We start from the raw sequence: 22353 nt of genomic DNA on the forward strand, positions 1-22353 counted from the left end.
CCCTCACCCATGACTGGGAAGCATCTGTGCTGGGCAGAGTGTCCTAGCTGAGAGCTGCTTTTGCTCTGCAGGGTGGTCTTGCACCTTGTTTGAACTAAACGCAGGATTCTGAGTCCTGCTCTTCATTTGTGACCCATTCAGAGGAAGATGCGGGCACTCCGGGAGGAAATGTGAAGGATCAGGATGATGTGGAGGCAGAGAGCTTGCTGTCTACAGGAGGCAATTAGGACCTGTGTCCTAATACCAAGTGTATCCCTGCATCTGAGAAACCCAGGGGAAGGACTGGGGGGTCCTTTCCTTTGTGAAAGAGCTGTGGGGAGCAAGGGACCTGGCTGGACCTGACTCTCAAGAAGACATAGAAAGCATTAGCAAGGTGCTGCTTTGCCTGGATATGGGAAGATGAGAAACAAAAGGTGAAGAGTCAGGGAGGTCAGTAGCTTGGCAAGGTGGATCTGCAGGAGGGATGAGAGGAGCGGGGGTGAGTGGGTACAAGTGAGGAAGCAGAGGCAGTGGAAGTGGTGTGGTGGTGTTCTGTGACAAATGGGGAAGATATGGAGGAAAAAAGGGTGACCAAAATTGTCTGTGGCAGTGGGGAGGTACCGTGTCAGGGCCTCCACAACAGGTATGTGCCTTGCTGGGAGACTGGCAGGAGGCAAAGTGGATTTTATGACACCTCATTACCCAAAGGTCAGTGATTTTTTCAGCTTCCATGAAATGTAAATGGGAAATAACATGGGAGAAGCAAGGTACTTCCATGGTGTGAGACGAGGGTGCTGGGTTAGAGCTTCCAGCTGCACTGAGACTTTAAGGTTGTGTGGTGGTTTGTTATCTCTCTAAACCAGAGGTGAGAGCTGGGTCTGTGTCTCACCGACTGCTGGGTTGGACACTTTTGGACACTTCACAACACGGCCTGGGGGACAGCTGTGGCTGTCCCCTCCCTGGCAGTGTTCAAGGCCAGGCTGGATGGGGCTTTGAGCAACCTGATCTAGTGGAAAGGTGTCCCTGCCCGTGGCAGGGGGGTTGGAACTAGATGAGCTTTAAGGTCCCTTCCAACCCAAACCATTCTATGATTCTATGATAAGCCTCAGCTTGGGAGCAATATGTGCTGAGTTTTGCTCTGCTGGGCCAGCCCATTCATCTGGTTATGGAGAAAGCTCTGGGTCTCGCCAGGCTTCCTCAATAGCTCTGCCTGTCCTTTGGGGCTGGGAGTGAGGGGCAGCACATGCCACTCTCACCTTGTAACAAGTTATTTTTGCAAGTTGCTGGGATTCAGCATCTCCAGCACATCCCCTCTTCATGCTTCCTGTCTGCATTATCAGCTCTCGTTCTTCCTGCCTTTGTTGGATCCTGGAAGTTCTACCTTTCTAATCTGAGGACCCTCCATCCCTGCCAGCCAGGCCTTGGGAGTTAATAATTACAAAGACTAATTACTTCTGGTGCTGCCTTGCAAAGCTGAAGATCTTTCCCCTCCTCCCCAAAGTTCCCTGAAGATAACAAAGGTTACTGCCATCGCCACAAACCTCTCGGACACTTCGCTCTGAGACTTCAGAGCATGGAGTCGGCCTCTGTTGTCACCGTGGATCCAGGCCACGAGGCAGGGCAGGGCTGTAGATGACATGGACACCCGGGAGAAGCTGGGACAGGGAATTGTTTCCCGTGTAGTATCTACAGCGGCACTCTGCGATGGATATGAGGATCACCATGTCTAACCTGCCTGCCTTTGGCGTTGTGTCAGGCAGTGAGGCAGAGGATGGGGGAGTTGCCCCTGTGTGTGAAGGCTCGGAGGGGACACCACTGCCTGGAGGAAAGCCCACGGCAATGGCAAGGTAGGACGCAAAGGGAAACATGGGGGAAGGACCGACCTGGAAAACATACTCTGAGGGTGGCCTGTGAGGGCAAGGGGCAGTTTTTGGTCGAACAGAGACACTGTCACCAAAATTGCAGTGCTGTCAGTCCAGAGGTGGTTGTGGGATCTGCTGTGGGACTGGGGTAACAGCAGGAGTGTTTCTCCTGTTTTCTTCCCAGCAGGCAGACATGCCCCAGGGACAGGGACAACTGGAGCATTTGCTGGGGAGGTGGGAGCCCCGCAGTGCTGTGAGTGGGTGAACTTCCTAGAACCGTAGCTCCTCTTGATTTCAGTGGCAGGCTGTCGAGTGAGTTGGTCATTTCCAAATGCCCCAGAAGACACCTGGGGCTGACCCTTTTTGCCCCTCTGTGCTAGCAGAGCAGAGCAAGTGAGGAGAAAGCTTTCAGGATGAGTATGCCCTGGGCAAAGGGACTTCTCCATGCACAGGTGGTGATGCAGCAGGGAGGAGAATGGGTGGACAGAAGACAGTGTGTTCCCACTGCTTTGCAGAGGGGATGTAAATGAGTGCAGCCACATGACTGCTCCCATCTACTGGGAGAGCCACCCTGCTCCCTCAGCCTCCTGGAGACAGCAAGTGCAAGGATGAGCTAGCTAAAAATTGGAGCCACAGCATCCAAAGTCTACAACAAGACCGATTTGTCTCAGTCATGTAAGGGTATGGAAAGCCCAGTGCTTTCCCTGAATGCTGAGTGGAAAAATCCTGCTCCAGTCCCACTGTTGCCCACCACTAACAAGCACAGGCCTTTCTCCCTCTGGCCAGGTTTCCCCCATCCTTTTGTTAGCAATCGGGAAGAAAACTTATCTACACGAAGCAGATAAGTAGGCACTTCTTTATTGCAGCGCTGGGGACACGGGGGATAGCTCCTCCATACGTGTCCAACCAATCCTAAAAATCCATCAGTTTTTATACACCAAGTCCCTATTACATAAGTTTTTACATAAAAATACACAGTATGCTCGCTCTTAAATTTAACCTTTACAACGATCCGTTCCGTTAATTATAACCTTATAAATATTCTTATTCTAAAAGAATCATTGGTTAGTTCTACTGTACTGATTGGAAACCATCCCTGATATTCAAATCAGGATGGGAAGGGTAAGGGGGTTTCCACGCAGCGTAACTGGTGTCTGTGATGGTCTCCTTAGTTTCTTAAACAAAACATGGAAAACTCCAGTAACATCCTGGTGAGGTGTCTCTGGTTACCCATTTCAAACCTAAGTTACCTATTTCAAACTTAACAGTGCCTGTGGTTACCTTTTTCAAATCTGACTCTTGTATATGATCAAAAGAAAGATGTTGAGGTGTTGGAGCGAGTTCAGAGGAGGGCGACCAAGCTGGGGAAGAGTCTGGAGGGTCTGACCTACGAGGAACAGCTGAGGGAGCTGGGGGTGTTTAGCCTGGAGAAGAGGAGGCTCAGAGGTGACCTTAGTGCAGTCTACAACTACCTGAAGGGAGGTTGTAGCGCAGTGGGAGTCGGCCTCTTCTCCCAGGCAACCAGCGATAGGACAAGAGGACACAGCCTCAAGCCTGGCCAGGGGAGGTTCAGGTTGGACATTAGGAAGCATTTCTTCTCAGCAAGGGTCATTAGCCATTGGAAGGGGCTGCCCAGGGAGGTGGTGGAGTCACCATCTCTGGAGGGGTTTAAGAAAAGCCTGGCCATGGCACTTAGTGCCCTGGTCTAGTAGCCATGGTGGTGTCAGGGCAATGGTTGGACTCGATGATCCCAGAGGGCTCTCCCAACCAGCGCAGCCGGGCACCCGGCTCCGGGGGTCCCGGGAGGGCACGGGCTGTTGCGGGCTGCCAGGCCGCGAAGGGTCCGGTCTCAGCCCCACACCCCGGGGCTCCCCGCTCCCGGGACACGGCGGGGGCCGCCGACACGCGTGGCTCAGCCCCTCCCGGCCCCGCTCCGTCCCTCCCTGCCGGCCGGGACCCGGCGGGGCGGCAGCGCGCAGGCGCGCCCCCTGCTGCGCGAGCGGCGCCGGGATCACGTGGTGCCCCCACGGTTCCCCCCCCAGCGGCGGGAGCGCGTCCTTCAGGCGGTGCCGCAGCGCCGGGCACGGCTCCGGCTCCGGCTCCGGGCATGGGGGCGGCGGGCGCGGCTCCGCCTCCGCCCTGAGCAGCAGCAGAAGCAGCGGCGGCGGCAGGACCCAGCATGCGGCGGGGGTAGGTCTGGGAGCCCGGTCCCGCGGGTGGGAAGGCTCAGGGCGGTGAGGCGGCCGTTAGCGGCGGGGCCTGGCCGGTGGCGGGGGGAGGCGGCCGGGCTCTGCGGGGCCGCGGCGGCTGGTGCCGGGACCTATCCCCCCGCGAGCAGGCAGGGGTAGGAGCCGGGCCGCCCCCGAGCCTCGCCGAGCCGCCCCCGAGCCTCGCCGCCCGCGGGTGCTGGGGCGGGGGCGTCCCGCTCGGAGAGTTTCCCCTTGGACTTCCATGGGGGTTTGCTTGTTTTGCTGTTAACACCTTGCGTCCTTGCAGCCCGAAACCTCACGGCTCAGCCTGGTCTCGAGGCTCTCCAGAGGTGTGTTTGTGCGTGCAGTCATGTGAAAGTCAAGGAAAGAGACAGAATAAGGAGGTACCGTGTCCGCCAGTGACCCGCAGACATAAGGACACAGGGACTGATTGAGACAATAAACACAAATTCTTTGTTAACGCTGTAACAGAACAGACCATATGCTTTGCAAAAGCTTTTGAGAGCCGGCAGGGTGGTGAGCGGGCTGTGGACTGATACCCATCCGTGGCGATGCTGCAGCGGTCAGGCTTCTGTCCTGATCAGGATGGAAAAGGCAGGTCCTCCTCGCAAGCCTAAGGGCAAGAGTTAAAGCTGGAGAGACCCACAGGGCTGTTGGTCCGGGAAATAACCCTGTCAGGTCAGCACTGCAGGAAACATGTGGGGCCCGCTGGAAAAAGTGCGGATCCTGCACATTTTTTTGCTTTTTCTACAGAATCCAACTTCAGAAGGTTGCAGAGTGTTGTTGGGTGTTTTTTTGTGTAAGTTTGCATTTCTTGTGGCAATGTGGGACCTTGAGGATATGATATGTTTTTCCGAGAAAGTTAGTCAGCGGTGAGGTCAGCGATAGCAGGGGAGTGCGTGTACGTGGTGGTCTTTTGGTCTCTGGGAGGGGTGTATTTCAGAACCCCAGCTGGACACTGGAGATTGGGGTTTGGCTGGGCAGAAGCCAGCACAGCCGAGGCGTTCGTGGGGATTCTCTTTGCACGGTGTGGAGAGTGCGCTGTTCCGACATGGAAGAGGGGATGATTTTTCAGGATAGGTCTTCAGGTCCCTTGGCATTACGGAGTGTGGGTGGGACTGGTTCATTCCTCTGTGTCCTCCAGTTTTCTTCCATAGCACATGGAAATACACTGGGATACCTGTCTCCCAAGACAAACAACTTTCATCTGAGAACTTGAGAGTCATAAAGGAACAAGACTGTTTTTTTCTTCGTGTTATGTATGGGCTAGATTGGCTGTCTTAGTAGTTTTGTGGACTGTTGAAATGCCGCTTTTCCTTGCTGCTTCTTAATTTTTTTTACTAGCTGCTTGGTTTTGAATCTAGCTTTTCCTCTATGTTCTGTTTGTTGTGTTATTTTTTTTTTTTTCCTTCTGATCACAGAAGCTGGAGGTGCTCAGACTGGCTGGGGCCCTTCTGGTGTGTTCCCTATCTAATGCAGGAGAACCTGGAGAGATGTGTTCTCTGCAATTTATCCTGTCTAATCTCAAAAGTCCACAGCAGAGAGGGCTTTCACGATGCTGCCTGAGAAATGGTTTAACTGTGGAACAGACCTCTCTGTTTGGCGTGCTTCCCCTGCTCCGTGGCAGATCCATTGCAGAGAACCTCCCCTGATCTCTGGGATGAATTGGTCTCATTATGTCCCCACCTTCCTGTAATGGATTTAATCCCTTCCTTTGGGTCATTCTCTTGCTCAATCCCTCCCCTTCCTTAGCGTTTGGAGCCTTTGGGGACCTCCTCATCCCTTTAGTGATGTCACTGTTTAGGTAAGTGATCTGTGTTAGCTAATCTTGACCTTTCTAAACCATTTTCTTTCTTCTGTGCAGTTCTGCCTTTCCTCTGATTAACCAAATGTGCCAACAGAGCAGCCTAACTGGGTGGAGCAGGCACTGCACACTCTGGACACCATGTAGTTAGCACTTGCATGCTGTCTTGCACCTCAAACTGTAGATGCCTGCCCAGTCTGGGAGTTCTCATTGGTCGTGGCTTGCTCAGTCAGGTGTATCCCTTCATGTTTGTGCATATTGCTTTTTATCAAGCAGTCGCAGCCTGCTGAATAGCTCAAGGTGAATTATCTTTGCTTGGAGGCACTGTCCTTTTTCCTCTGGCCAAAACAAATTTTATTTTCTTGCCCTTTCCCTGACGCACCCTTTTCTGTTATTTTCCACACTTCCAAATTTAGTAGTATCACCAGGATGAGCTGCCTTTTCTAGATCTTCCCAGTGAATGTTCAGCAAAACCAGGTGAAGTCAATGGGGGGGGGAAGGGTCTGGAGGGTCTGACCTATGAGGAACGGCTGAGGGAGCTGGGGGTGTTTAGCCTGGAGAAGAGGAGGCTCAGAGGTGACCTTAGTGCAGTCTACAACTACCTGAAAGGAGGTTGTAGTGGAGTGGGAGTCGGCCTCTTCTCCCAGGCAACTAGTGATAGGACAAGAGGACACAGCCTCAAGCTTGGCCAGGGGAGGTTCAGGTTGGCCATTAGGAAGCATTTCTTCTCAGCAAGGGTCATTAGCCATTGGAAGGGGCTGCCCAGGGAGGTGGTGGAGTCACCATCTCTGGAGGGGTTTAAGAAAAGCCTGGACATGGCACTTAGTGCCCTGGTCTAGTTGCCATGGTGGTGTCAGGGCAACGGTTGGACTCGATGATCCCAGAGGGCTCTTCCAACCTGATTGATTCTGTGATTGTGTGGCCTGGCTGGAATGCAGGAGGTAGCGCAAATTAAGGAGAGGAAAATACAGAGACTGGGAAAAGGGAAGAACAGAAAGTGAACCTGACTGAAAGAAGGTGATAGCTTGTCTGCAGGACAAGGTAGTGGGTAGGAAGCAGTAGCCAGAAGGAGTGTGCAGGAGGAGGGATTGGTGCTGTGCGTGGAAGAGGATAGCACCACAGCTCCGCTAAGGCTTGGGACCCAGCAGGTTAATCTGTAGTGCAGCATGTGTGTCCTGCTGAGTGGCTGGACGTGATAGAAAGCTTCCATGCACGCAAGGATTGATCGCCCTCCCGCTGGCTTCAAATGGCAAGTGACCACACGAGGACAGTTCAATGCGTGAAGAAGGGGTGATGCATGCGCTCTAGGCACCACCATGGTTGCAGTGCCCTGTCATGCAGACACTCAAGTCTGTGTTTTCCTCGTGTAAGACCCCAGCAGCTGCAAAGCCTATTAAATTATCAGCCTTTTCCAGGGTCTGTGTTAGTCTGTTGACAAAGTCCTACTGGGCAACAGTGTCCTGGGTGACTCCTCTGGTCTTCTCTTTCTAGTACATCTCTACTCACCAGCCACTGAAGCTAAAAAATAATGCTTCGTCTCAACTCAGTGGAAATACACTCTTTTAGACAGCTCTGGGGAGGACTTTGGTGGGAAACCAGTAGGTGAAAAATAGATCCTTCCACTCTGAATCAGGGTTGGGGGGAGAGGAAAGCTGGGTTTGCAGTGGAAGGGATTAGGGTCTGTGTATTGCTAGGGAATGGGAGAGCTGCACTTGCTTTTTCTTGCTACCCACCTTCAGCTGGGGAAGTGGTGTCTCTGGAATTAGCTCTACTGGGTGTATTCCTGAGTCGTAAACAAGCCAGCTGCAGTCTGTTTCTCTCTGAAAGCAGGCAAGAATGGGATTCCTGGAGCAGCTGTCTTTAGTTCTCCTGCTTTATCCTGAGTTAATAGTATCTGGGACATGCTGGTTGAGAAGTTTTGTGTGTCCAGAATTACCTGTGAGGGAGTACTCACTGTTGAGAAACCAGCCCTTCTTAAAAGGGGTGCAGGCTGGGCATCTCAAAGAAGACTTCATGTGATTCTTAAAGATCCCAGGATAGGAGTGGAGATTTCCCCCAAAGTCTTTATTTTAGACTGTCATCTCCTCTTCTGTTGCTGGTCTGGAAGCAATTTGTGCCAAAAGGGTGAAGCACTTCAATAGGGAGGCAGTGCCTGCACGCAGGGTAAAGGAACTGATGCTGCTGGACACAAAGCAGGTCCTCTGAGCCAATTGTGGCCTCTTCATACACCATCACCCTCCCTGCCTCACGTCAGTGCCTGTGAGAGGCTGGAGGTGGATGTGTTGTGAGTGTTAGAGGAAGGCTGTGAATTGCCCCCATATAAAGTTTCACTGTGCTGGTACCCAACAGCCAGGCCAATTTTGAGGAAGACACCCAGAAGCAACCAGCTGTGGGACACTGGAAGACACTAATGCCATCCAAAGGCAGCAAGGAGGAGACAGAGACTGGGTGCCAGGATGCTGGAGGTGTGGATGAGACCCAGTCTGCTGAGCAGCTCAATGTGTCACGTCTACGCAGCTCTTCAGTGGAGATCCGTGAAAAGGGGTCAGAATTCCTGAAGGAAGAGCTGCACAAAGCACAAAAGGTAAGGCCTAGAGTTTGTGAGAACACCTGAGGATGGTGGCACAGATTTAAGCAGTGGGAGTTTTCCTAGAGGTGGTGCTGAGAGGAGCAGGGTCTGAATGTGGCTGTGCCACAGTCTGGAGCAGGCAGAATGGGAGAGAGATTGAGCTGAGGTGGCTGTGAAGTGCTTTGGAGCAGGACATCAGTTGCTAGCCTCTGTGCCAACATCCAAATTAGTCCTGGAGACCTGCTGCAGAAAGCATCTTGAGGCAGGCAGTGCTTACTGTGGAGCCTCCTTGCTGATGGCACATGAGCAGTTGCAACCTGAAAAGCCTGCTACAGCTTGTGGAGGGATGCCTTTGGTGACACGGAGTGTCAGGAGTCTTGGGCTGGGGATCCATGCCGTGGTAGGAAGGAAAGGTTGTGACTGACAGGTGGGGACAGGCAGGCATCAGCACTGCTGGGGCCTGCTGTGAGCTTCTGCGTCCCTCTCCATTTCCTCAACAGGAGCTGAAGCTGAAGGACAAAGAATGCGAGAGACTGTCAAAAGTCAGAGAACAACTGGAGCAGGAGCTAGAGGAGTTAACAGCTAGCCTGTTTGAGGTACCACCCTCTTCCTTTCCCATCATTTCTTAAGCTAAGCTCACATCCAACTCCTTTAAGACAGGCTTTCCCTGAACTTCCAGCCATCTCCTCCCACAGTTTCCTCTTTCCCCTGTTGTTCTTTCCCACTTGGAGAAGCAGAGCTGGGCAGTGCTGCAGGCAGAGCCTCAGAGCAGGGGCTTGTACCTGCTCTTGGGGAGCATTTGCATGCATTTCATTTTAGCCCCTTCTAGCAGCTGTGGGGTGGCATAAAGAGCACAGTAGTGAAGTGTCTGTACATCTGGTAGCAAAAACAGATGTGGGGATGCCTGTAGCTGGAGCTAAGCATAGCTCCCTGTGCCTCTCCTGTGCCTGCTCTGTAGTCTGGACAGCAGCTGCTGTGTAATAGAGATCACTCCCTGGCTCGTGTCAGCCCTTGCTTGGGGCAGGGACAAGCTGGATGTCCTCATATAGTCTGCTCCAGGCCTGTTGGTTGTTTTTTTTGTAATGTGATTCTTGCCAAGCTCTATCCTGGCAAAATCCCATTTACCAGCAGCTCTGATGTCTGGATCTGACTGGGCAGTGAGGAAATCCAGAGCCCATCTGTACCTTTGAAACACAGGCTGGTGCTGAGTGCGAGGGCCAAGAGAGCATCCCCCTCCTGGAGATTTAGCTGCCTGGGCTCGGGGCGAACTTAGAGATGATGTAGCTGAGGGCTGTCCCCTTCCTTTGGTGGCCTTGGACAGACTGCTTCAGAGAACGCTGAGAGGAGGCCCCAGCTGGGACTCGCACCGCTCCCCACTTCCTGTGGGAGATGCTTTTAAGCTAGCCCCTACCATTTGGCCCCCACCTGAGCTACAGCTCCTGCCACGTTGCAGCCATGCCCAGAGCAGTGAGGGCTGGCCACTCCGCAAGGGAGGTGGGAGCAAAGTGCAACAACAAGTCAGGCAAGAACAGTGACCTCACCAGTGAGGAGCCGAGACGTGGAGCAGCAAGTCTGGATCAGGATCTGTGCCACAGACAGCAATCAAGGGGTCAGAAAACAGTCTGGTGATCAACCAGCAAGTCTGCAGTGACAACGCAGTCGTGAGGTCAAGTCAGGAAGCCAAGCTAGTGAGTCTGGGTCAAGGTCAGAGTCACAGAGGTGTTGGACTGGGCACAGACACAGCTGCCACACGGCTGTGATGTAGCACTGGTGGGTGCTAGTGTTAAAGCTTCAGCTTTAAAGCAATTCCCAAAGGCAAGGAGGGGCAGGCCCTTGCTTCTAGCTTTTTTCACAGCAGCCCCTATCAGTGAAAGAGATGACCTTGGACTCAGCCAGCTGAACTCTTTAATTTAGCCAGCTACACTCCTAGAAGGGGGACGCACTGGGCTCTGCCACTGAGAGCCTTCCCTGGGACATTCTGGGGGAGGGCTCTTCACAGCCGGCAGAGGAAAACCCTTGGATGTGGCGGTGATGTCTGTCCTCCTGCTTGCTTGCCCAGAGCATGCGATATGGCAAAGCTTTGACCTGTCCTGGTGGCTTTATGAGTTGGGGCTGCAACAGGCAGACTAAAATTCTCTCTGGTCCAGGAAGCGCACAAGATGGTGAGAGAAGCAAACACTAAACAGGCGGCGTCAGAGAAACAGCTGAGGGAGGCACGGGGGAAGGTGAGAACTGCACTCTCTGTGACTTGATCTCTGTGCTAGGTTGGTGCCATCCCTGCCCAACCTGGCCATGGTGCTGTTTGTTGGCTGGAGGAGAGTAAAGTGCCTGCAGCTTGGTCTCTCTGAGATGCTGCGTTTGCTCTGTTCCCTCTCCAGCAGACACTGAGTGAGGGGGGAAGAGGCATCCTTGAAGTCTGCTGCTGATCCAGCTCCCCTTTGAGAAATGGATGCCAGGGGAACTACAGAGAAGTGATATGCTGTTTAATTACCACAACTGTGGGGATGGATAGAGCAGGGAGCTGGGGAGTTGGAATTTCCTGACAAGGCTGTATCATAGGGCTGCTCAACTGGTTCCTTTTTGAGGAGAGAGAAACTTCTTCTGGGTTATTTGGTCTAAAAAGAACCTGGGGCAAAATGTGCTCAGACTGAGGAGCAGAGGGGTGGGTTCCCAAATAGATGCTGTTTAGCTGTGTTTAAAATTTTGGATGATGGTGGGCGTTTGGGAGAATGGGGAGAAGACTTCATGACTGGGCTTGTAGCTGGTTCCCTGTGGCTTTGGTGTTTGGTGGGGTGCAGCAAGCTCAGGATCAGCAGGTGCTGAAGGTGCTGTTGACTCTTGCCTTGTCTCCTCAGATCGACATGCTGCAGGCAGAGGTAACAGCTCTGAAGACACTGGTGATCACATCCACACCTTCCTCTCCAAACCGGGAGCTGCACCCTCAACTCCAGAGCCCTTCTAAAGCTGTCTTCAGGAAGGGCCATGGGCGACACAAGAGCACCAGCAGCGCAATGATCTCGGCTGCCAGCCAGAATGTGACTCCAGAGCCAGTCAGTCATGAACGCAAAGAGGTGGGTGAGGGCCATTGACTGCATCAGCCTTGGAGCCACTGCTGTCACTGTGCTCAGGGAGCTGTGCGGCTTCTAACTCGGGCTTCCTGGAGAACTCTGTGGTATCAGTGTTGGGAGAAGCTGTTTGTGCAGTAATGTGGCTTGTTCCTTAAATTTGTGCTGAGGCAGGCTCTGGAGGGTTTCCATTTGTGGAGATTTCCTCTTCTGGGAAGCACATTGAAGGCTGCGTCAGGACAACTGCTGGAGGAAGCAGTTGCGGGATCCCTGGAGGGCATGAAAAAAGCCAGTTGTTCTGCTGCATCTTGGCAGTTGAGTCCACTGCCTGTTCTGGTGTCATTTGCTGTTGTTTCTTCTCTCTACCTAGTTTGACTTGGACACCAGGACACCTCCATCAACTTGTAGTCTCTGTCGCTTGTTCGGTGTTCTTGGGCATGTCAGTGTTCTCCCTCTTCTTTGCAGAGTATATATTTAATTAATTATGTTTAATTCCTTCCTCACTGGAAGGAACTGGACAGAGAAGCATACAAAGCATTTGTGAATATCTTTGAGACAAACCCTGTTTAATTCCCTGCGGTGATCCTTTGATAGCCCCCCACCTGCTGTGACCATGGGTGTAGGTAATGCTTCTTCCTGCTAGCAGGATCTTTCTGTCTGGGAACTTTGCACTAGTCAGATGTGTACACAGCTGTCCTGGGGAGCAAAAAGGAGGCAGCAAATGGCACTTGGTCAGGAAGAATGAAAATGAGTGAGAATGTAGTGGGAGGACTATTTTCTGGGAGCTGAGAGCTCTGTCATGGAGAATTTTTGAGGGAACACGAAGGCACCTGGTCACTTGGCTTGTGTGAGAACGTATGCAGAAGGGCCACTTGTGAAATGAATGCTCTCACCAAACAGGACTGTGCTGGCAACACTGGTAACATCTGCTTTTGGCAGTGGATTCAATCAATGTGCCTTGTCAGCCTCTGCGCGGTGCTCTTGTTGCTAGAGCTTGGATGAAATGCTTCAGGCAGCATTGGCTCTACCCATTGTCCTGAGAGAGCAACAGCAACGAGACATGAAGGTCTTTAACTCTGTTCACACACAGAGAGGAACAAAGGCTATGTCAGAAAGAAAGCCAGAGGAAAAAATCAGTTCAGTAACCATGAAGGCCTGATGCACTGGTTTCTCTTGGTCAAGCAGGGAACAGGCCAGATATGCTGGAAGTTGGAGTCAAGTGCAGTCAGCTAGAAGCTGCTTTGAGGGCCAGGAAGAAAAGGTTTTAATCTTTTTGAGGTCCTGAGACCTCTCCCAATGCTGACCATTCCTCCAGACAGAACAGAGGAGCTTCAAACTGAGAGCCCAGCTCCGTACACCACTGCCTACCCTGTAGAAGTAGCCCTCTGCCTACAGTAAGCAGAGGTAACTTTTGCCTGTCTGGGTTGTTCATTTTGCTGTTCTGGGCTCAGTCTCAGCAAAGCTGGTGTTGAGGATGTTTAGAGAAATGCCAGCTCTTGTAAGTGCCTTGGTTGTTAAAGATTTGGACCTGTCATTGTGTAGGTAACTGTCATTTGTGTAGGTAACTTCCACATGGTGCAGATATCCTAGGGCTTAAAATCCCAGGGCTACAGCTTCCAAAGTGACTAATAATTTTATATATCAAGGGTGGGGTGGTTTTTTGTTAACTAGTTAATTTCCATCTGTCAAATTCCTTGGTGGCCTGTGTGAGAGGTGATAAAAGGGAACCTGGCGTTCAGAGAGTTGGTGCCTTATGGAAAAAGCGTGCCCCATCTTAAATTGAGCCTAAAAATGACAATTTCTGTTCCCTTTTTGCACCTCAGGCTGAAGGCAGAAGTTGTGCCTTGTGGCCCTGTGATGTCTTGAGCAGCACACTTAGTTCCCTGGAAGGGAGGACTTGAGCTTTTCTTTGTATCCTGTTTTGTCTCGTGTTTTTTACCTCCCTTTCTTGCTTGATTCTCTAAACCTTTTTCCTTCACTGTCTGTCTCTTCCTCTGCCCTCAAAGTCTGGGTTACCCGCTCTCCTCTCTCTGCTCCTTTGTATCATCCCTGGGAAGGCTATCCACATCACCTATGAACCAGCCTGGCAGGCCTTGGGGGCAGATGCTTCCTCATCCTCGCGGCAGGTAACCTTTCTGGACAGCACTGGGGAGGGGTGGGACCCATCTGCCTCTCACACTTTCAGCTCTAGCTTCCTTTTATGCCAACCTCCTTCTTTGGTTTGGTTTGGTCTGGGTTTTTTCTCCATTTGTTTTTCCATCTTGTGGCTCTGAAGCTGTCTCCTGGTACCAGGTGAGCAGTCTCCATAGCACAGAGCGAGTGTGCTAGAACCCAGAGCTTTCTCAGCTTTGTTCACTCATGGTCTTTGTGGTGCTCAGCAGGGTTTCTTTAGTTTTGTTTTGCCTTTCTGCAGCTTTAACAGGATTTGCTCACCTTTTAAGGAGATACCCCGTCAAGTCAGGTTGGTGGTTCTGCTAGTGATCCATCTGGGGTTTAAATGTCAGGTCCCAGAGAGTCTCCAGGCCTGAAGTATTTTCAGCCAGACAGAGATGGAGGGAGCAACCTTCCTGCAGGCTCAGGGGATGGGAGCAAGCTCTGTCCTGGGTCCCTTTCTGCTGAGCAGTGATAATGCTTGTGGGCCCACCTGTAAAAGCCAATGACCAGACATTAGAATAGGGAAAGCTGTTCCTACTCTTTGAGTTCCCTTTGAGAGACCTCCTTTCCTACGCTCAGCTTGCCTCTGCAAGCCTGCATGGCCGCCCAGTGTTCCCATTACTTCTATGAGTCCCCCAACACCAGTGTTGTGGCCTCGGAGTGGTCTTTAAAGGGCTGGCATACGCTGTGAGCTCATACTTGGGCTCACTGAGTGTGGTCCTGCTGATGGCTGTTACTAATAGCTTTCTCCAGTTCATCCTTCTCTGTAGCAATCCTTTCCTTACAGAAGGGTTCTGCGTCCTGGGTGCCATTGCCACTGTGCTTTGCCATACAGCTGCGCTTGTCATTCCTGCCATGGGCTGAGTGGGCACTTGATCTGTTTGGTGGTTGTGTGGTGGCTTTCCTGCAGCAGAGATGCTGCCCTGTCCTGGAGGAAAATGGTGCCTGGCAGAATAAGCCCAGTATAGCTGTGTCAGTCTGGCACCAAACTGCTGATGGGTGGGGATGAAAGATCCTTGGAGCAAGCCAGCTTCCCTCAGACACTTCTGTGATGTCTGAGCCTTTCTAGATGCCAAAGCAGATGTTTCGTAGTTAGGTTACCTGCGTAGTAGCAGATGACTTCTGATACGGTATCTCTCCCTCCACCCACCTTCCCTCTTCCTGCTCCTCTTGGATCCTTGCTGCAGGTCGACCCCATTTTATTTGCTGAGTTCCAGGCCTGGAAGGAATCTCCAACATTGGATAAATCCTGCTCCTTCCTGGACAGAATTTATCGAGAAGATGTAGGACCTTGTTTAGACTTCACTAAGCGGGAGGTGAGTGTTGGAGCACAAAAACTGCGCAGTCCGGCAGCATCGGTTGCACCTTTATGGAGTTGACGTTCTCACGTTCATATCTGCACTCATTTCTCTTTGCCACAGCTGTCGGAGCTGGTGCGAGTGGCTGTGGAGCAGAATACACTCACCATTGAGCCGGTTGCTTCCCAGACACTGCCTGTGGTGAAGGTGTCAGCAGAAGAGTGTGGTGGGCCAAAGTAAGGAACCATGCTTATGCTCTCTTGTCCTCTCCTTGCTGCTGGTCTTTTTGTACCATCTCGTGGAGTTTTGCTCAGTCAGTTGAGTTGAACAGTTCAGAGGGCTCAGCTGAGTGTTCCACTAGCCTATGACCAGTGGTAGTTCAGCTCAACTCTTCACGTGAGAAGGGGAGTTAGCTCAGCTGATGTACTGTAGTTGACTGTTTTGGGGGATGACCTAGTGACATGTTAGTGCCCTTGGCTTGGGAGAGGTTGTTTTTTTTTCCCCTTAAGGTAGCAACTTGTTTAACGTTCTCTGAAGGTGTGTTTGTGCATAGCCTAGGGTGAAAGGATTAAGTCAGAGCTGCGTTATCTCGTGTTCTTGCATCTTGTGAGGTTTGAGCTCACCTTGCACTCCCGACCTTGCTGGTGCACCAGGTGGGTTGGAGTCTAGGTCAGAAGAGATCTCCTCTTGCTGCATATCATTTTCTCCACCTGATGCTGTCACCTTGCCATCAGAATTGGGGCTATGGCTGCTCCAGAGCTTGCGTGACTGTATCTGATGTGACACACAACTTGAGATTGCCTCAAAGAAGAGGAGCACCAGCAGGAGCGACATGATATTCCAGACAAAGACAGGGGATTTTATTCACCTCCTGAATTTAAGTTCAGCCAGGGTTCTCCCTTTGTTCTTGCCTCCCTTGTCTTCAAGCAGAGCACCTTCTAAGCGAAGGTGTTCCTGTGACAGTAAATGCTGCTCGCATGCAGGTTTCCTACTGCTCTCTTCTGCGTTTTCTGTCATCTCTAGGCAAATTGTTCCACAAGTATGTGTCAGGCCTGTTCCAAGAACAGCCCATCCTGTGTTTATCCTTATCGGTTTGATCGTGGTTTGTTTTTTTTGTGTCTTCACAGTGGGTTCCGGTCACAAATTGTAACGTAAGTGAAGTATTTATTTTTTAGCCAGTGATCAAAGATCTCTAATCCATTAACAAGTTACTAACTTAGTGCAATTTGGCAGCTTTGAGGCTAGAGCTGAACTGAGCTTACCTTTTAACCCTGTTTAATTTCCACCCAGACAGGATGGTAAGGAGTCTCGCTATTGGCAATAAAGGACCCAAAAGGAATTTGTTCCCCTTTGTTTCCCAGATGCAAAACACTGATTTTTATGGCAACTTTGGACATGCTGTGAAGCAGAAAGGAGAAAGCTGGGGTCCCTGCCCAAGCTGGGACCTACCAGACCTACTTGTCTGTACAGACCTCAGTTCACAGAATCACAGAATTACAGAATCAACCAGGTTGGAAGAGACCTCTGGGCTCATCGAGTCCAACCATTGCCCTGACACCACCCTGTCAACTAGACCAGGGCACTAAGTGCCATGTCCAGTCTTTTCTTAAACCCCTCCAGAGATGGTGACTCCACCACCTCCCTGGGCAGCCCATTCCAATGTCTAGTAACCCTTTCTGAAAAGAAATTCTTCAACAGTTTGAGGAGTCTGGACAGGCAGGGACTGAGTTGGCCACAGTGTGACATTGCCTGTGTAGCATCAGAGCAAAATGCTGGCCAGGAGGTGCTGAGGACAACTGGCTTTCATGATGGCGTGTCTGGCAAAGTGCCCTGGGGTATGTAGAGTGCTGAAGGGCAGGTGTCCAAATGCTGTGGTTTTATTTGCCTTGATAGCAGTGGAAAGCAAGCACAGAGACATGCTCAGAAGGTCTCCGAAACATCTGCTCCCATGTGTTGTCAACTTCCATGGCCCACAGTGCAATTTTTTGCAGCTGGGGAGTTATGTCCCTCTTCCCACTATGCAGGCACTGAGTCTCTGGGGAACGTGGTGATGACTGTGCAGCAGAAAATTCAGCTTTACTGCTTTAAGTGGTGATGAAGGAAGGGCAGCTGGCTGGTGCTGGGTGCCATTTGTCTTGCAAATAACGGAAGGAAATGGCAAGAAAATAGAGGCATGCTGCACCCTTGCTGACTGTGGCTTTTGGTGGTCCCCCTGGGAGCTGAGCTGTCTTGAAAAGACTGTTTTCTTCACTCGGTCTGAAATCTCCTTACAGTTGTGAAGCCAGGCTGCTTCCCTGTCTGCACAAGAAGGGATTGGCTTGTTCTTTGGAACTGCAAGCCTTATCCAAAGCCCCCTGAAGTCAGTACAAAGTAACTCCATGTGGCTTCAACTAGAGTAGCTTTGAGTCAGGCCCAAGTTAATTAATAGGAGCCACAGAATCACAGAATCAACCAGGTTGGAAGAGCCCTCTGGGATCATCGAGTCCAACCGTTGCCCTGACACCACCACGTCAACTAGACCATGGCACTAAGTGCCATGTCCAGTCTTTTTTTAAACACATCCAGAGATGGTGAGCCTGGCATAAAGGCTGCGGTGTGGCTTGTTTTGAGTTCTTGGCGTGAGCAAATTCTCCTCAAACGCTGGATTTACCTGTTTTGAGACCAGGTTTGGTCCCCAGCCAGCATGTTTGCATCCCATCAGGAAAGCTGGTGCACCTGAGCAGAACTTCTTCAGCAGAAGCCTTGCCTGGAACATGAAGGAGATGTGACAGAGACCATTTGTTACACTCTGCTCCAGCCTCACCTCTTTAATATTTTCTGTGGTTTTGTGTTGGGCTGCCTGTCAGGGAACCAGCCTTGGTTTGCTTGGGCATGGAATAATTCATGGTTCCAGATATTTAGGTTAAGGTCTCCTAAACTTGCCATTTATGTGATCTTCCAAGGAGCAAAAGGCTCGTATCAGCCAAGGTGTTTTCTTCGTGCTGAACTGACACAGCGTCAGGCTTCTGAGCTCCCGCTTCCATCTATTGGGGACACTCTTGAGGTTGTTGAGCTGCTGTGCTCTGCTGTGCCACGAGACTGCTGAAGGCTGAAGTGTTTTTTTCTTTGTCTGCAGGAAATGTGCTCTGAGCGGCCTCCCCAGGACCTGCAAGCACCGCATCATGCTGGGGGATTCTGGGAATTACTACTACATTTCACCATCCTGCAGGGCCAGGGTGAGTGTTCCACCTTCCCAGGGTGCCTCAACCCTCCAAAATTGTTGCAAGCCCTGAGACGGAGGAGCTCTTGGTTCAGCCCTCAAACTGACAGAGACCTGTGGGGCTTGAGTTTGTTCCCAACGTCGAGGTGGCTCTTGGTCGATGACTGTGTGCAGGTCTCCAGCCCTGCGTCATGCTCCAGTGCTCTGTCTTATGTTCCTTCAGGCAGCCTGTCTTCAGTGTGTTCCCTTTCCATGGTTTGATTCAGTACAGGGCTTGGATTGTTTTGCTTTATTATTATTTTTTATTTGTAAAACACAGTAATTTTCTGCTCTTTTAAATGCTGGCTCTTGTTACTGTTCCAGTACAGATCAGGGACTCAAATGGTTATGAGAACAAGGTGCCCTTTCTTTGGAGGGGAGGCAGAAGGTGAATGCTTTGTTAATATTGCTCTTGGGGCTCTGATCCAAGGGAGCATTTTAGAAGGTTATGCTTTCCTGAGTTGCGTATCAGAAGAGCTGATCCTGCAACACGTGACTATTTCTGAGACAAAACGTTGGGTTTTGTGCATGGACTGAAGTCCGTGTGAATCACATGCTTGCTGCACAAACCTTTAACTCCAAAGATTCTCATTCAGGCAGAGAACAGTGCTCTTTGAAGGAAGATCGTGGACTTTGCTGCCACATTAAGTAGTGATTACTTCTGTCTCAAACCTGCAGTAGATTGGAGTTCTTCCACCGTGTGTCTCATGGATAACGTAATACCTTGGGATGGGATTGCAGATGCCCAGCACTTTGATGATTATTTTTTTTTTCTTTTTAAACCAGCTTTCTTCCTGTCTCTTTCCATCTGGTGGTATGTGGTGTTATTTCTCAGGTGCTGAACATCAGAGCTCTCCTGCTGAGTGCTCTGCAAGCCTCTGGACAGGCAAAGCAGTTCTGTAGCTGACTCTGTTTTTTTTTTTTTCTCCTCTCTCCCTCAGATCACAGCGGTGTGCAACTTTTTCACATACATTCGCTATATCCAGCAGGGCTTGGTGAGGCAGGATGGTAAGAGGGGATAGTAGCTGGCTGCGGTGGGGATACCTTCTGTGGGCCATTGGGAGGAATTAAGAGGTCCTGTTCAGCGTGACAGGAGTGGGGGCAGCTTGGGGTACCCTGAGCTCCCTGTGTCTTTGAGAAACAGTTAAATGACAAAAGAAAGCATGAGCAGGAGGAATAGACGCACCTATTCCTTGTTCACCAGCTTGTTGGGAGCTTTGCCCTGGGGTGGAGCTGGTAAGGGGTGACCTGATGGGCCTGTCCTGCTGGACCCTCCAGCATGTCTGCTCCCCTCACTTTGGGGATGAGCCTGGCTGGGCTGCACTGAGAGCACAACATAAGATGAGGTGGTCTCTAGCTGTGCCTTGCTTACTGATTTTTTGGTGTTCTTTTCTCTTCTCTTCCCCACACCCATTTTGCTTTGCAGTGGAGCTGATGTACTGGGAGGTCATGCGGCTCCGGAGGGAGATGTCTCTGGCCAAACTTGGGTTTTATCCCAACGAGGTGTAAGCAGAGGCCTGAGGGTGGAAGGAAACTGCTCCTGTATGAACAGCTTGTCCAACGTAGTCTGCCAACCAGATGAATGCGGTGCCTCTCCTCCAGTGGGCCTTGCTCTCTCCCCACCCTCCCTCTGCCTGAAGCTCATCAAGGAGCAAGAAGCACAAGGTCCACCTTCAGCTGTCCCACTTCTCCAGCTGTGACTGGAATGCAGCTGCCAAGCTACCCCCTCAGAGCTGGGCTGGCCCTGGCTGCTCTGGGGTGGCCGCCTATAGACTGTCCTCTATGGAGTCTCCTATATGCAGTATATATCCATTTTTTTTTAAAACTTTTGTTTTTATATGCAGTCTGCTTTGGCATAGTCTGAGGCCAGCCCTGTGCAAGGCAGGAATCCTGGACCTTCTCTGTAAGCAAGTCTTTCAGGACAGATGCTGGCTGTCTGTCCGTCCGTTCCACTCATTTTTTGGGGTGGAGGGTGCTGTGCCCAGCTGTACACCCAGGTCCTGCTGAGCACTTACTCCCCGAACGGCCCTGTAAATGCCAGCAGCACACAATTATCTTATGGAGAGCCATGAACAGCCTGTTTCCAAGTACTTCCTCGTTCCTTTTAAAGGAGCCTGCAAGAGAAGCTTTCTGCCAACTGAGTCACAAAGAGGGATTTGTTTCTGTTTTTAGCTTGCGATTTGGCACTGGGTGATCCAGGCTGGGGGAACAGCCGGAGCAGAGGCCAGAGCTGTGCACCTGGGACCTTCAGCAGAAGAAAGCAAGCAGGGAAATTGCATAACTCCCAGCTGGCCACAGCTTGGCTGCAGGATGTTTTCCCCTGGTCTAGAGAATCTGCTGCGGTTGTCACGGGCAGATGTGGACCTTGATGGGTGGTACCCTGTGGCAGTCCTTGGTGCAGAAGTCCCCCGTGGTGCTCTTAGATACAAACCTCACCCCCAGACAGATGCCTTTGAGCTGTTCCTGCTCTCGGGGTAGCTTTGGGCTGTAGTGGCCCCACTGTTTAGATAGAAACGATGGTCCCAGGCTGAGTTCTTTGTCTCCAGAAGGAGCATGTCCTGGCTGGGTAGAGTCTTGAAGCCCTGAGATTTCCTCCCCAGTGAGGAGATTGGAGACTTCTTTGTGTGCACGTAAGGAATGTGGCTGCGGTCCCTGTGTGCCTCAGATGTGCTGGTAAGGATGTTGCTAAAGCTGTTGGAAAGCAGAGGACCGCTAGAGCTTGAGCTCAGGCCCAGGCTTGTTTGTGCAGAACTGTATTAAAGCCATGACAGTGTTATGTAGCTGATGTAGCCTTTTTTTCGGTGACTGTGGAATCAGCTCGGCCACCACCCACCCTGGGGGTTTCATCTCATGCGGCATTTCTGCACTTGACTGACACATCACCCTGTCCCTCTGCCATCATCGTAACTCCCATCTTAGCAAGTTGGTGCCCAGAACCAGATCACCATCCTCAGCTCCATTAAGTTTCATCCTCTCCTGGGAGATGCTACAGTAGGAACTCTGTATCTTCAGTGGAAGAAGATTAACTGAGCTGCTGTGGTGTTGTCCAGGGGAGGGAGGAATAGACAGGGAAGGAAAAAGTGTTTGATTTGGAACCTAATACAAGGACAGCTTCACAGCAGGTCTGAGAAAACCTTCATCTAGAAGACCCCCCCCTGAGCAGGAGCTTTCCTGTCACTGAGCACACTCACAGTTGCTCCTCAGGGGACTCCTTTCCTTATAGCAATGCTGGCATATGGTATTGTTTGCCAAGGTTTAGTGGCTATGTGAAACTTGAGTTGACATCCCCAGAGCTGGGAGAACGTGTTCTTGACAATACATATGCAATACTAGCTTTGAATCCATCTCCTTCAGCTCAGACAGGGCTGACCTGCAAGTCCAAGTTGTCAGCACCCCAGTTCTGCTTTTGTTTCCCACAGCTGAGCGCCCCAACTCAAGCTGCTCACCCTAGCTAGATGAGTGCATACATCTGCTACTCTCCACCAAAGGAATATGTTTCAAATGTCTTTTGAAATGTGTTTTTCAAATGTATTTTGAAACTCCAGGAGTAAAAGCCTGGAAGATACATCTTTGGGTAGAAGTCTGGCTGGGTCTGGAGCTAGTGGTAAACCTGCATCTCTTTGGTGTCTGCACACTTGTGGCAATTTGACATCAGCTTTTCCAGAGGAGAAAATAGAAACATCTTTTCCCAGCTGCAGATTTCAGCTCAGGTAAATTTTATTCCTGGCAGTTTCTCTTTATATCTGTTCCCCCTGACGTTTTGATCTCTACATGTCATCCTGTGCCATTAGCTGCTCCATTGCACAACAGACGTGGCTGCATTGCAGCACTGGGGATGAGGTAATCTCTCTATGTAGGAGATGTTCTGGTTTGTGGGATTTTTTTTCCCCTGGTGTCACTTTGTAAAGCACTTTGAGATGAAAGAAATTGGAGAAATGCATTGTATGAGGTTGTCTTACATTGAAAACAAAGCAGAGAGAACAATTTGTAAGTTAATATGAAGTCACTCCGTTAACAGCGGGATGGTTGCACCCTGCTCTTTATTAAAGGAAAATAAACATTTGTTATTAACCTCTTTAAAGGTCTGGTTGCAGTTCTAGGGTGGGTTGGTTGGTTGGGGCGTGTGTGTTTGATAGCCAAGAGAAAAATCAAGTTTGGCTGGCATTGTGCTCTG

The 22353-nt window shown here is 51.0% G+C and overlaps 1 protein-coding gene across 8 annotated transcripts; it reads left to right on the forward strand.

Moving 5' to 3' along the window:
* Window positions 1-1762: 1762 nt before the first annotated feature.
* On the forward strand, window positions 1763-22260 carry RAB3IL1 (RAB3A interacting protein like 1). 8 transcript variants are annotated; one of them, XM_068398349.1, is made up of 13 exons: window positions 1809-1826; window positions 5473-5855; window positions 8205-8439; window positions 8925-9020; window positions 10572-10649; window positions 11280-11495; window positions 13496-13615; window positions 14831-14959; window positions 15065-15177; window positions 16069-16092; window positions 18057-18156; window positions 19121-19187; window positions 19606-22260. In XM_068398349.1, the coding sequence occupies exons 2-13, from the start codon at window positions 5728-5730 to the stop codon at window positions 19686-19688; spliced, it is 1389 nt and encodes a 462-aa protein (XP_068254450.1). In that variant the 5' UTR covers window positions 1809-1826; window positions 5473-5727; the 3' UTR covers window positions 19689-22260. The 8 variants fall into 8 exon arrangements, with proteins under 8 accessions (XP_068254454.1, XP_068254450.1, XP_068254449.1 ...); XM_068398348.1 differs by lacking the exon at window positions 1809-1826 and adding an exon at window positions 3896-4031; XM_068398353.1 differs by lacking the exon at window positions 5473-5855 and having other exon boundaries at window positions 1763-1826.
* Window positions 22261-22353: the final 93 nt, after the last annotated feature.

Source organism: Nyctibius grandis, chromosome 4 (assembly GCF_013368605.1).
Source record: "Nyctibius grandis isolate bNycGra1 chromosome 4, bNycGra1.pri, whole genome shotgun sequence".
NCBI classification, from domain to species: Eukaryota; Metazoa; Chordata; class Aves; order Nyctibiiformes; family Nyctibiidae; genus Nyctibius; species Nyctibius grandis.

Bases quoted from the DNA above. Each gene is read 5' to 3' on its own strand.
- RAB3IL1 (XM_068398349.1), top strand. From the start codon at position 5,728: ATGTCCCCACCTTCCTGTAATGGATTTAATCCCTTCCTTTGGGTCATT. The intron at 10,650-11,279 runs GTGAGAACTGCA...TTGTCTCCTCAG, and splicing joins TGAGGGAGGCACGGGGGAAG to ATCGACATGCTGCAGGCAGA. The intron at 11,496-13,495 runs GTGGGTGAGGGC...CTGCCCTCAAAG, and splicing joins TCAGTCATGAACGCAAAGAG to TCTGGGTTACCCGCTCTCCT.